This window comes from Quercus robur, chromosome 2, assembly GCF_932294415.1.
Source record: "Quercus robur chromosome 2, dhQueRobu3.1, whole genome shotgun sequence".
In the NCBI taxonomy this organism is placed as follows: domain Eukaryota; kingdom Viridiplantae; phylum Streptophyta; class Magnoliopsida; order Fagales; family Fagaceae; genus Quercus; species Quercus robur.
Window position 1 is genome coordinate 57,197,803 of NC_065535.1, and position 13,607 is coordinate 57,211,409.

Sequence of the window (13,607 nt, forward strand, 5' to 3'; positions counted from 1 at the left end):
CCTGCAAACAAAACTAAGCCAAAGTCAATCTAAATATGTAGTTTTGATTACTTTGCAAGTAGCAATTTTGTTACCTTTTAGTCTATCACGTACCAAGAGATAAAGAGGTGTCTGTGTTTGTATAGGACTTTATTGCTAAAAAAACTAGTCTAATAAAATAACAACTTTTTTAAGAAACTACCCTAAAATTTAGGATTTTTTTTTTGAGAAACCAGACCACAAGCCTGGGAATTTATTCAAACAATAAGTTAATGAACATCACGGGACAAGAGAGGAGCAATGTCAGCAGGGAGGTCACTCAACCAAACCTGCGAGCCCACAACAGAATTAGCTTTCTTAGCTATAGCATCAGCAACCGAATTACACAAACGATTAACTAAATTAAAATCGCAATACTAAAAAGCAGAAACAAGAACTCGGATATCATCCAGCACGTTCCCATAGCAGGTCAACTCGCCCAATCCCTGTCTAAGAGCGGTAATCACAGCGGCAGAGTCTCCTTCAAACACCACTCGGGTAAGGCCTATTTCTAAAGCAAACTGCACTGCCCTCAGACATGCTAAAGCCTCCAACTCAGCCGCTGAACTTCCAAGAGAGATAGGAACAGATAGCGCTCTAATCACAGCCCCACTGCTGTCGCGCACAACCACACCCAAACCTACCGTGTTGGAAGTCCGAAAAACTACAGCGTCGAAGTTCACCTTGCACACATCTGTCGTTGGAGGACACCAACGTTGCTCGGGTGGAGGACTGGGAAGGGCCGACACCTTTTCCTGTACAGCTAAAAATTCCTGCAGTAAATTACCAGCACTACTGTAGATCCGATCCACAGGAAGAGCGTTCCGCCCAAAATGCAACGCGTTCCGTCTGTTCCAGATACTCCATGTAGTAATGACAAAGATCTTAGCACGATATTCGTCCTGGCAGTGCAAAAACCTGGACAGGAGCTCACAAAACATACTGGTTGAACCGAAACCACTTGGTGAAACCACTCTAATGACAGCCAAACACCTGAGATTTCCTTACACAGCCACAGAGCATGCACAACGTCCTCTGGGTGCTCTTGGCAGCGAGTACACCGGTTAGAAGAAACAATATGTCGTCGACACAAATTGTTCATAGTTGGTAGCATATCATTACAAGCCCTCCACACAAACGTCTTGATTTTATTAGGTACTCGGAGCTGCCATAAACTCCTCCAAAATTTCTTCTGGTTATCCATATTAGAGCTTCTTGCAAAAGAGTTCATAGCACTTGATATAATCAATTTGTAAGCACTACTAGTTGTGAATATACCCGAGGGAGAAGGAGCCCAAGCAATACGATTAGGAGGACGTCTAGAACTCAAAGGAATTTCCAAGATCATATCAGCTTCGTGAGGGAGGAAAAGCTCCTTGACCAATGACTCCTTCCATACAAATCTGTCTTGGTCAATAAGAGAGCTAACTCTTGTGTCATCATCCACCTGTGGCAAGGGAGAAATAACAGAGCAGCAAGCTTGGTTTGGCAGCCAACGGTCCCCTTTTATTTGCACAGACTCCCCATTCCCAACTCGCCAAATCATCCCTTTACGAATAACATCCCTTGCACTAAGGAGACTTTTCCATGCATAGGAGCCCACCACAGATTCCCTAGCTTCAAGAATAGAGCAGTTCGGAAAAAACCTCGCCTTAAAAACCCGATAACAAAGCGAAGTAGGATTATTTATCAACCGCCAAACTTGCTTAGACAACAATGCATCATTAAACTTCTCAATTTCTTTGAACCCCATCCCTCCAACCTCCTTGGCTTCACAAAGTCTATCCCATTTAACCCAATGGGTCTTCCTAGAACCTCCACTATAACCCCACCAAAACTTTCGAATCATAACTTCCAAGTCCTTGATTAAACTCTTGGGGAGTTTAAAACAGCTCATAGTATACGTCGGAATAGCTTGAATGACGGCTTTGATCAAAACCTCCCTGCCTGCTTGAGACAGCAACTTTTCCTTCCACCCTTGAAGTTTTTTCCATACCCTTTCTTTGATATAGATAAAACTTTGCTTCTTGGCCCTCCCCACAAGTGCTAGCAATCCCAAGTACTTCTCATATTGTCGAATGGCCGGCACCCCTAAAATGTTCTGAATACGAGACTGCATATCTGAAGAAGTATTAGAGCTGAAAAAAATATTAGTTTTGTCTCTATTAATTTTCTGCCCCGACCCTCTCTCATAAGTAGCCAAAATATCCAAAATCTTCCGACATTCCTCCTCCTTTGCTCCACAAAACAATACACTATCATCAACAAAAAACAAATGAGAAACCCTTGGCCCATTTCGACAAATAGCCACACCTTGGATGTGCCCCTCCATTTCAGCCGTATGTAACAAACTCTGGAGTCCCATAGCACACATAAGGAAGAGGTAAGGTGACAAAGGGTCTCCTTGGCGTAAGCCCCTCTCCGGTTTAATATTCCCAACCAATTGCCCATTGAGAAGCACAGAATAAGAGACCGAGGTAATGTAGGACATAATAAGGCTAACCAATTTATCCCCCAACCCTAAATGCTGCATGGTTTTCTCTAAAAATTCCCACTCCACCCTATCATATGCTTTGCTCATGTCAAGTTTAAGAGCCATGTTTTATGTTTGAGATAGTGTAACGTTTCAAAAGCAACTAACACATTATCATAAATAAGCATTCCAGATAAAAAAGCACTTTGGGATTCAGGAATAGCCGTAGCTAAAAATTTTTTTCAGCCGATTCACCAAAACTTTGGAAATAAGTTTATAGACCACATTGCACAAACTAATAGGCCGAAAATCAGAGACCTTCCTAGGTTGCTTCACTTTTGGAATAAGGGCAATAAAAGTAGAGTTAAGGGATTCAGGAACCACACCTGAGTTAAGAACTTTAAGCACCACCGCCGTAACATCCTCTCCCACAATATGCCAGAATGATTTATAAAAGATGGGCGACATCCCATCAGGACCAGGGGCAGTGAGGGGAGCCATCTGCTTAAGTGCAACCCAGACTTTATCAGCATGAAACTCACGGCCTAGACATCCAGCAGCATCCTTGGAGATAGCTGGATGAATCCCTTGCAAAATATTATCAAAATCTGACGGCTTTGAAGAGGTAAAAATGGACCGAAAATATTCCTCAACAACAGCACCCATATGGCTGTCATCCTCCACCCATTCACCAGCATTATTCTCCAACCCAACTATGAAGTTGCGCTTGTTTCGTTGGTTTGCCATACAATGAAAATACCGAGTGTTACTATTACCCTCCTTGAGTCATGAATTGCGGGACCGCTGCTTCCACATACTTGCTTCTCGGATTTTAAGCTTTTGAATCTCATCTCGTAATTTATCAATCCGCCCCGGATCTGTGACATAGCAACCCGCCTCCTCAGCATGATTCAGTTCTCGAAGCTTCCTTGCAAGAGTATTTCGGAAATGCCCAAAGAATTTTTTATTCCACTCTAACAAATCCTCTTGGCAGCCCAAAATCTTCCTATTAAAACCCCACACCTCAAAGGACACCATACGATCACCCCATGACTTTTTTATCACCTCTTCACAAGTGTTATCTTTTAACCACATAGCTTTGAAGCGAAAGGGTCTCCCTTTCCTGTAAAACCTCTTAAATTCAAAATCCGAACATAATAGCAACGGTTTATGATCAGAGTGGAAGGCTTCTAAATGGTGGATCTGGGTTGCCGGAAAGCGAAGAATCCAATCAATAGTTGCCACCCCTCTGTCGAGGCGAATCCATGTATTCTGAGCCCCAGGCCTACGGTTACACCAAGTGTAGGGAAATCCATTGAAACCAAGGTCCTTTAAGTGACAATAACCCAAAGCATCCCTAAACCCCTTCATTTGTCGCTCAGGCCTATCCAGCCATCCCATCTTTTCATTGGCAAACAAAATTTCATTAAAATCACCCATGCAAATCCAAGGTAAAGTAAACCGATGGCTTAAAGTTCGAAGTAAACCCCAAGAGTTTTCCTGGTTGGCAGTATCAGGGTTTCCGTAGAAACCTGTGAAACGCTAGGCGTCATCCACTCTTTGGTTTACAATAGCATCAATGTGGTTGGTAGAAAAAGTTTGCACAGCCACATCCAAATCGGATTTCCAAAACAAAGCAAGGCCACCACCTGTATTAACACGAGGAACAACAAAAAGATTAGTAAACTGAATTCTTCTACCAACCCTTTCCAGAATATATTTTTCAGTTTTAGTTTCCATTAAGAAAACTAATTTGGGATCTTTTGCTGTCACAAGGGCAACAAGCTCATCTTCTGTCTGTGGGTTCCCAAGCCCACAACAGTTCCAACTTAGGCAACTCATAATGCTCGGTGGTGCTGCCTAGCAGCCACCACCTCAAAATTTTGTTCCTCCTTTCCCTTACAGATATCCATGCAAAACTTCTTACTTTCCAATTGATCCTCGATGTCTATACTCATGCGTTTCCTCCCAAACTTAAAGGAATTAGCCACTGTCTCAACTCCTTTATCATGTGTATTGCTTATAAACACGTGTTAGTAGTAAACGTGCATAAGAGATTTGTTAGTCGATTATCTTGAACCATGTGAGACAATTAGATTAGAGATAGCTTCTCATAAATAAATAATTGCACTTCACAACTAAGCATTAAATGAATAAACAAAATTGTTGTTTAGTGATTTTTTCACTCTTAATCTCTTTATGTCTTTCTTTCTTAATAATTGTTTGGAGGGTGTCTATGTCGAATTTAGTCAAAACCATACAATTTCCATCCACCTCTATTAGGAACCATTGGGTTCCTAAAAATGTTTTAGTACAATTTTTTTTTTTTTTTTTTTTTGCTTTTCTTCTGCTTTTTTCTATTTTGTTTTTATTTTATTTTGGACTTTTGAAAATTAGTTTGGCAAAGTTTGAAAATGATGGCTCTTACATGCTTGGATGCTCTCATGCACACATATTCTTACAAGCTTGTATGCTCATATGCTTGTATGTTTACATACTCACATGCTTGTATTCTTGCATGCTTGTATGCACATATGCTTGTATTCTCACATACTTGTATGCTCACATGCTCACATACTCAGATGATCACATGCTCACACGTTTAGATGCTCCGATGTTCACATGCTTGGATGCTTATATGCTCACATGTTTTAATGTTCACATGCTTAAATGCTCGAATGCTCACTGTAGACACCTCTTGTACCCGGTTAATAAACTTTTGTCCTCGGTCCCAATAATGAGCTTTGCATGTCTACAAAAGGTAATTGAAGTTATTTTGATAGTTTGGAAGTAATTACAATACAAAAGTGCTCAAATCGCTTTGAAAACGATGCTAAAAAATGACCTTTCCTCACTGTTCTGACCATGACTTTTGATCCACAATAAAATTTTTTAAGTGATGTTTGTTTCATTGGAAACTAGAAATTTTGGTCTTCAATTTGAATACAATTTTTTCCTAATTTGGACTTATATTGAGTAAGTTGTGACCGTTTGAATTTGGGCCAACTAAGCAGTCGAAATTAGAGTTTTTGAGGAGCATGCGTACACATGAATCATCCATACATACGCACCCCCCAACCATGTGTACGCAAGTCGTTTTTATAGGTTCCAGAACTTTAGTTTTGGGGACCCAAAACATCATTCTTTGATGTGGGCTGGGCCCTAGACCATTGGGAACCTCCAAAGACGTCTAAAAGGCCCCGAAAACCCTAGTTTTAACATATAATAACAATCTTATGCCTTCAAACTCAAACCCTAGCTAGAGAGAGTTGATTTTTGACCTACACTTTTCCAAAAACTCTTTTCTTCTTTTACCCTCTGAACACACAGCCATGAGCACGTTTTTTAAAATCTCTCTCTAGTGTTCTTTCAAGCAAAACTAAGTTTTTCAAATCATTGAATCAAAACCTTTTCAAGATTCATTTTTATTTTGAGTTGTGATGATTAAGAACTATTGAAATCTTCTATCTGCCTTTAAATCTCATTAAATCTTGTTGTGTAGGCACTGAGGGGCCGGTTAAATATCAACCAAGTTGTGTTCCATAAGCAAGGTGAGTCTCTTTTTATAGCTTTTCCTTAATTTGGATTTTTATAACTTGTGTTCTCATTATTCTTAATTTAATTTATTTGTTATACATGCTTAGAAATATGTTTTGCTTTGTTTAATTTTGTTTTGTTGTGTCTTACCATGTTTTGAATGAAGGGTTAATTTAAATATTCGAAGCATGCTAGGTTTTGTTTGATTGTTGTTTGGTTGTGCTTTAAAACTGTGTTTCTAGGCACGTATGCATGCACATGCTTTATGTATGCATACACATACTCAAGGCATGCGTGCACGTACTTCATGTATGTGCATGTATACTCATGCCCAAAAATGCAAATTTAGGGGTTTTGTTATTTTATTTGTTTTGCTTTGTTTTAATCACATGTTTAGGTCTTGTTGAGTCTAGTTTTCACATGTTTAGCATTAGGGTTAGTAGAATAACATGTTTCACATGCTTTGATTTATAAATAGATGATTAGGGTTAGTATCTTGAATGAACAATATGAACATGAACATGCATTGATGCATAAGTGCTGTGGTGCTGCAAGACAAGTGAGGTAAGTCATGCATAATTACTTGAGCATGCATTTGATTTGGATGATGAGCATGATATGGTTTATGAACATGATTAATATGCTTGGTTGATTCCATGATGCTATACTTGGATGTTTGGGATATTCTTGATGTTAATGCCTTGATGATGTTGTTGTTTTGTGATGTGCTTGCTGCCCTTGGATAGATATTGCTAGATGAATGGTAAGGTTTTTATGTTATGGATGAGTGTGGGACATATGCCATGTTTTGGATGTTAAATGCATGTTAGTGTGTGTGAGTTTAGAATAACATATTAGAAGACCCTTTGATGGGATTAGGATTTGGAATACAATGAGTGGAGGCCGACCTACGGTTTGAGTGGGGTTGAGTGCCTATCATCTTTCCATCCCCATACCTAAACTCCAGACACGTGTTCTAGTAAAGATCGGTCATTCTACAAAAGGGCATTTATATTTATGGTTCCTAGACCTAAACTAGGTGGCAACTCCATTTACACCCTCCACCATGGTCCACCTTAGGCCAAGGTGTACTTCCCATGAATTTGGGGAAACCCAAAAACCCGTCTCAGGCGCTTGCACCCACACTCACATGCTCACATGTTTAGATGCTCCTATGCTCACATACTTGTATGCTCACATGCTCACATGATCACATGTTTAGATACTCACATCATGCTTTATGCTTATATACTTGGATACTCATATGCTCACATGCTTTGATGCTTACATGTTAACATGCTCACATGTTTAGATACTCTCATGTTCACATGCTCACGTGTATTGATGTTCAAATGCTCACGTGCTGACTTGCTTGCATGCTCACCTAATCAAATATCTAGATGCTTCCATGTTTACATATATGTTTTGTTGTTCAGATACTTAGATGTTCGCATGTTCACCTATTCGCACTCTTCTATGCTTACATGAACAGATGTACATAAGTTTATACATTCTTTTGACCTTCAGGTTGGTTGTCTTCTGCCTGATTTTTTTTTTTATCTGTTCACATAACCCATAGACAAACTCTAGGGTATAAATGTATGCACGCATTCACATAGGCCCATTAGGCAAGACCCCATTCGATCACTATCCAATAACATATATGAAGGCTAATTACAGCTGGGCAGGTTAAGGTGTCTAACCTCTTTCCATCCTATACCTTAACTCTGGACCTAGTCGGGTAGGTAGACCTGTTTTTGGTTCCTTAACTAGGTGGCAACTCCTCTATATCTTTTTAAGAGGCTCTGCATACTCCTAGGTTCGTGATGACTTTGAGTCTAAAATTACTTTTAGAGAAATTAAGTACCGAGCAGCCCGGCTTCTCGAGAAGGAATTGACATGCCGATGGGTCACAAAAGGGGTATGGATCACGAAACATACACTGGGGGCGCAGTCTCTCACAATACAATATTGTGCAAGGTATATAAAATCTTTATCTTTCCAAGGAATGAAAGGGCAGAAGGCCTTTGATTTTTTTTTTTTCATGTTGTCAAAGAGTTGAACAATGACTTTTCATGTTGTCAAAGAGTTGACTCACTTCCGTTCTTGTTGGGATTGGATATAGATGGGGGGTCTATAGATCATAGTAGTACACCAACCTCTCTAACCAACATACAATACAATTTCACTTCATGGCACGGCCAAAAAAAGAAAAAGCTTCACTCAGTGGGCCTTTCGACACTAATGAATGCCTCATTTCTCTTCTCTGAAGTCTACAATAACTAGTGGGAAAGGCAAGATTTGAACCGATTTGTCTTTTAATCATTGCAAACATTGAGGGCTATTTGGTCACATAATCCAATAATTGATTCATTAATCGTTTTCCTCTGAACATGATCAAATCATCTCAAGTAACTCTCCTTCATCTTTTCATCAATAGGAGCCACCCCTATCTTTAAGAGAATTTCATCATTTTGAATCAAATCTTTATGCATATTTCCATTTATCCATCTTAATATTCTCATTTCAATTATACTCATTTTATTAATATATTACTTTTTAACCATCCATGATTCAATACCACATAGTGTAGTTGGTTTGATAAAATTTTCCCTTTAACTTAACAAGTATTCTACGATCACATAATACTTTTGAAGCACTTTCTTTACACCATTAACCATGCTCTTATCCTATGATTTACTTCATCTTCAATCTCTTAAAATTATTGATCCAATATATTGACTCGCCTTTTAGTATCTTTTGACCATCAACACTTACCACCTCTTCATTTTTTTTTTTTTTTTTTTTTACTTTTACTAAACTTGTTTTTTGTGTACTCTGTTTTAGTCATACATAATAAAAACACCCCATATATATAGGGACTAAAAGTGAATTTATGCCATTTGTATTTCTATCAATTTTATAAAGTTACAAATTTTAGTTTTAAATCTAAGTATTTTAATCTAAGAAAAATGAATAAATAAAAATGTAGTTTATGTAAAGTTTTGACAGAAGTTCCTAAACAAATTATTTGTACAACAAAATATTAAGAGATGAAAAATAGGCGACAGTAGAAAAAAAATTATGTATTAAATTTACCAAGTATTTTTTTAAAATGAGTTTCAACTTATGACGTCCACTCCAAATAAAATACTCTTTATCAATAGACCAAGACATAAATTGATTTTTGATGTATGCGGGAATTGAACTTTAGATTTCTTATTCAAGAATCAGAAACTTTACCATTTGAGTTAACTAAAACCCACGAAATTTACCAAGTAAACTTATTCTTATGTAAGAAGGTTTGTACCTACTTCCTACTTGTCGATCAGTGTAAGCAAACCTTTAAAAAAAAAAAAATTGTCCCAGCAAGTGTTGTGAGAGAGCAAAAATGGGAAGGAGGCCATGCTGTGCGAAAGGTGTAATAACAGGACAATGATCTGGCTGGGAAGATAACATCCTTAAAAACTACATTAAAACCCATGGCGTAGGGAACTGGAAAGCCCTGCCTCAAAGAGCTGGTTCTAACTTCTAACAATATGCATAATTAATTCTCTTTAGCGTTTCTCTCTTTTGTTGTTTACTCACATTGACACTTAGTTCTCATTTTTGTAGGGCTGAAGCGATGTGGGAAGAGTTATTGTCTTCGTTGGTTGAATTATCTGAAGCTAGGTATCAAGAGAGGTAACATTACTGAGGATGAAGAAGAGCTCATTATAAAACTACATAAGCTTCTTGGTAACAAGTATTGGAAATCTTCTCCTTCTTTTGTCTTTCTAATTTTTCCCACCCCAAATTTTTTTATTTTTGTGTTTTTGTTTCGTTTGATTTTGTTTAGTTCTTCTCTTTTCTTTCTTTTATTTTAGAGAAAGAATATGTAAAATTCCCTGTTGTTTTTCTGTAAAATATGAAACTCTTGAAGTTTTGAATGCAATACATAACCATCTATAAAAACAAATAATGAATTATTCATAACACTTGTTTATATTATTTTCACATAAAACATATATAGTACTACATTAGGATTTTGTGTTATACTTAAAAAAAAAAAAAAAAAACCCACAAAATGGTTAAATATTACACTCAAGAGTTCATAGGATTTCATGTTTTAAGAAAAATCACGAGTTTTTGTAAAGTTGAAAATGAGATCGGTCTTTATTAAAGTCAATTTAAAAAAGAGCAAATTACAACTTACTCACCTATGGTTTGGCCAAAATTTAAGTTGCTTACATGTGATTTGAAATTTGCCATCTTACCCACCTGAGGTTAGTTTAGTTGGATTTTCTTAATCCACCACGGTTAAAAACATGACTAAATATGTGATTTTGCTTCACTTTTATATTTTTCTCCTCCAAAAACACGAAAAAAAAAAATACAATATCAAATGAGATTAAAAAGAATCCAGCGAAACACTTACATCATGAGATTTCAAACCACAGGTAGGCAACTTAAATTTTAGCCAAACCACAGGTAAGTAAGTTGTAATTTGCCCTCAAAAATAAAAATAAAAATAAAAAATTTTCAAAAAACATTCATAGTAATGAATTATAAAGATCTGACAAATTTGCAGTAATGAATTTTTTTTTTTTTTTTTTTTTGTTGCAAATAATTATTATAGTTTCTATGAGTCAAACATCTTGTAACTCGACTAGCATATTTTGGTATTTCAAACGGAAATATTTAGGATTCAAATTATCTCTTTTCCGTTGAGTGAAAACGATCAATATTTGAAACCAAAGACAACTACAAGAACATTAAGTACGTGACATTGTATGCGAACTGAACTAATGTCATTCATTAGGAAATTGCTTATTTTTTTGTCTTTTTTTTTGCGCTTAGTATTTATTAAAATATATAGTTTTTGATTATTTTTATGTTAAATGTGTTACAAAAAGTTAAAAGCTGGTTTATTTCAACAAAAAAAAACTAAAAACTAGATTATTTGGTAAAAATCCAAGACAAAAAGTAAAAAAGCAAAACTTTTTTCAATAATTCCCAATCGCACACCATATTTTTTAGAATGACAAAAAAAAAAATATATATATATATATATATATATATATGATGTCAAAAATTTTGTAACTCGATAGTATTATTTGATCTCCTACATAAAAAGCATCAGAGTTATCCTTCTTCCACTTATTATAACAATTTAAAATATTTATTTTATTTAAAAACAAATGATAGAAATCTAGTGTAATGTTGTCAATTCAAAAAACAAAAAAAAAAATCTCATAATAGAAGTGACAATTTATTTGAGTTTTAAGTCTAATCCCTTATATTTAGTAGCAACTAAAATAAATGGTTGGTATAACATTGTTGAATTTAGGCTTAACAGCTCCAAAGTTTGGATTAAGATAGTGTCCCCAGCATGTGTATTATGGGGTTGTGGAAGGTGTTTCACGCCGTTATAAATAGCTAGTGCTATGATAAATCTTATATATATATATATATATATATATATATTAATACCAATAAAATTTAGTGGATGATATATAATATCTATTATGGTCTCCTATCAAGAAGAACTTTGCAAGAAGTGGAGGCTCCAAGAATTTCTTTTTAAAATATAATAAAAAGATTACTTCATATATAGACCAAAAAAAAAAACACACACAAATATATAAAGTTTTACAATATCCTTCTACAAATTTTATTATTTTGAAATTTTTGTATGATAATTTCATTTTCAATACTTCAAGTTACATCTCTTTCAAAATTTTAGTTCAATAAAATTTTTATTGGCCATTTTCTTTTTGTTTGTAAAGGCCTAATATATTGTTAAGGTGACCATAGTTTGGCTCCAAACTTAGTTGTAGCCTAAGGCTACTATTCTCACTAAAAAAAAATTAGCATTGATACATATTTTAAAAATCTAATCGTTAAATTGTCTGTTTTTTATATTCTTAAAACACGTGTCAAATTTCATATTTTAATTGGATATTATTTATTATTCGATTCATAAATTTAATTTTTATGTATACTTTTAAATTACAAAAACTCGAAAATTAAACATTTAATTGATAATATAGTTATTGATTTTTGATCTTCTTGAAATATTGCAAGCATGAAGGATATAAGAAGAAAATTTAATTCAATAGTAGATTTGTTAAAATTCACACCTAATAAAAAAAAAAAAAAATTTTGAGTGGAGTTGTAGCATTAGTCTACAACCAATTTTGTTAACAAACTTTGTCCAAATTTTAATTACGTTGGGCCTAAAAAAATTAAGGTGATCACAAATGTTTTGAAGGGTAAAAAAATCATGATTTTTTAAATTTTATATATAATAACTATTTTTTTTTCCAAGTCAAGGTGGTCTTATAACCCTCCTATCTTCAATGTGGAGAGGCCCCTGCATGCAAGTTAGTTTATGTGAAAAGTGTGAATATGTAAAAGTGATTAGTTAATGTGCTTACAAATTACATGTAATGGATCCATGTTTCAGGTGGTCACTCATCGCCGGGAGAATGCCGGGAAGAGCAGACAATGAAATCAAAAATTATTGGAACACCATTATAAGCAAGAGGGTGCAAGTTGATGACAAGATTCATGAACAAGGTACTAAACCAGTAGCTCACCAAGTGATTCGAACCAAAGCAGTACGGTGCACAAAGGTTATCATCCCATGGAACCTGGATAATAATCAAATGGTCAATAACAATATAGTTCCTTGTGGGTATAGTGAAAAAGTAAAAAAACCCCAATCCTTCAGCACAGCAGGAGAATAATGTCTCTGATATTCTTAAGGATTTAGATATTAATGACCTTTTGAGATCGGATGTGCTAAATTTGGATAGCCACCAAAATAAAACAATCAATGCATACGACAATTTGTGGATGGAGGAATTCATTCCAAGAAAATGACTTTTTTTTCCTGAGGATTTGTCAATTTCTGGACATGAAACAATTTTTGAAGATTCAATGGATAAAGATAAGCCTGAGAATTGGAGGGATATCAATACGCTGGCAACATTTCTAAATTCAGAAGATGAGTGGATTAGCTCAAAGTAAACAAGTTGCATAACGAAGAACACTAATTTCATGAAGAATTCATTGTCAATATATTGCTACGTGTGCTGTCAAAAAAGTATAATTTCCAATAAGAAATTAATTTTATTTTTAGGTTTTAACAATTTCAGTTTCACATGCATGTTGCGATGCCGGAGACAGCAAAAAAAAAAAAAAAAATAGTATTATTTTTGTTTGCAAGTCAATTGTATTTTTATGTTTAAGGTCCTAATAGCATAGTAGTATTATTTTTGTAACAAGGCATAGTTAGAACTAAGGTTTAATTTTCTCTATATATAAACAACCTTCTGTACTCTTTTTAGAGATAATTGATATTTTGATAAATAAAAAAAAAGTTATTTTTTATTTATTTTATTTGGAGATCTAGAACCAAAGAAAATCACCCAAAAAAAAAAAAAAAGTGTTCGTTCACTTTTTTTTTTTTTTTTTTCACCACCATCAAAATCCTCTCGCCGCATCTTTGCCAAACCAACATCACAAAACCATCTGTCAAAACCCAAACCACCAGTCCAGTGTGATCCAGACATAGTTTTGTTTCCCTTTAGAA

General features: G+C 35.3%; 1 protein-coding gene and 1 pseudogene across 1 annotated transcript; one reads left to right on the forward strand and one right to left on the reverse strand.

Annotated features, from left to right (window-relative positions):
- Positions 1-3,277: 3,277 nt before the first annotated feature.
- LOC126701056 (uncharacterized) lies at positions 3,278-3,892 on the reverse strand. Its single transcript, XM_050399200.1, has one exon. The coding sequence runs from the start codon at positions 3,890-3,892 to the stop codon at positions 3,278-3,280; it is 615 nt and encodes a 204-aa protein (XP_050255157.1).
- A 5,527-nt stretch (positions 3,893-9,419) lies between these two features.
- On the forward strand, positions 9,420-12,759 carry LOC126701060 (transcription factor MYB1-like; annotated as a pseudogene).
- Positions 12,760-13,607: the final 848 nt, after the last annotated feature.

What these genes read in the sequence shown, in the direction of transcription:
- LOC126701056 (XM_050399200.1), bottom strand. Translation starts at nt 3,892, where the DNA reads ATGGGATGGCTGGATAGGCCTGAGCGACAAATGAAGGGGTTTAGGGAT.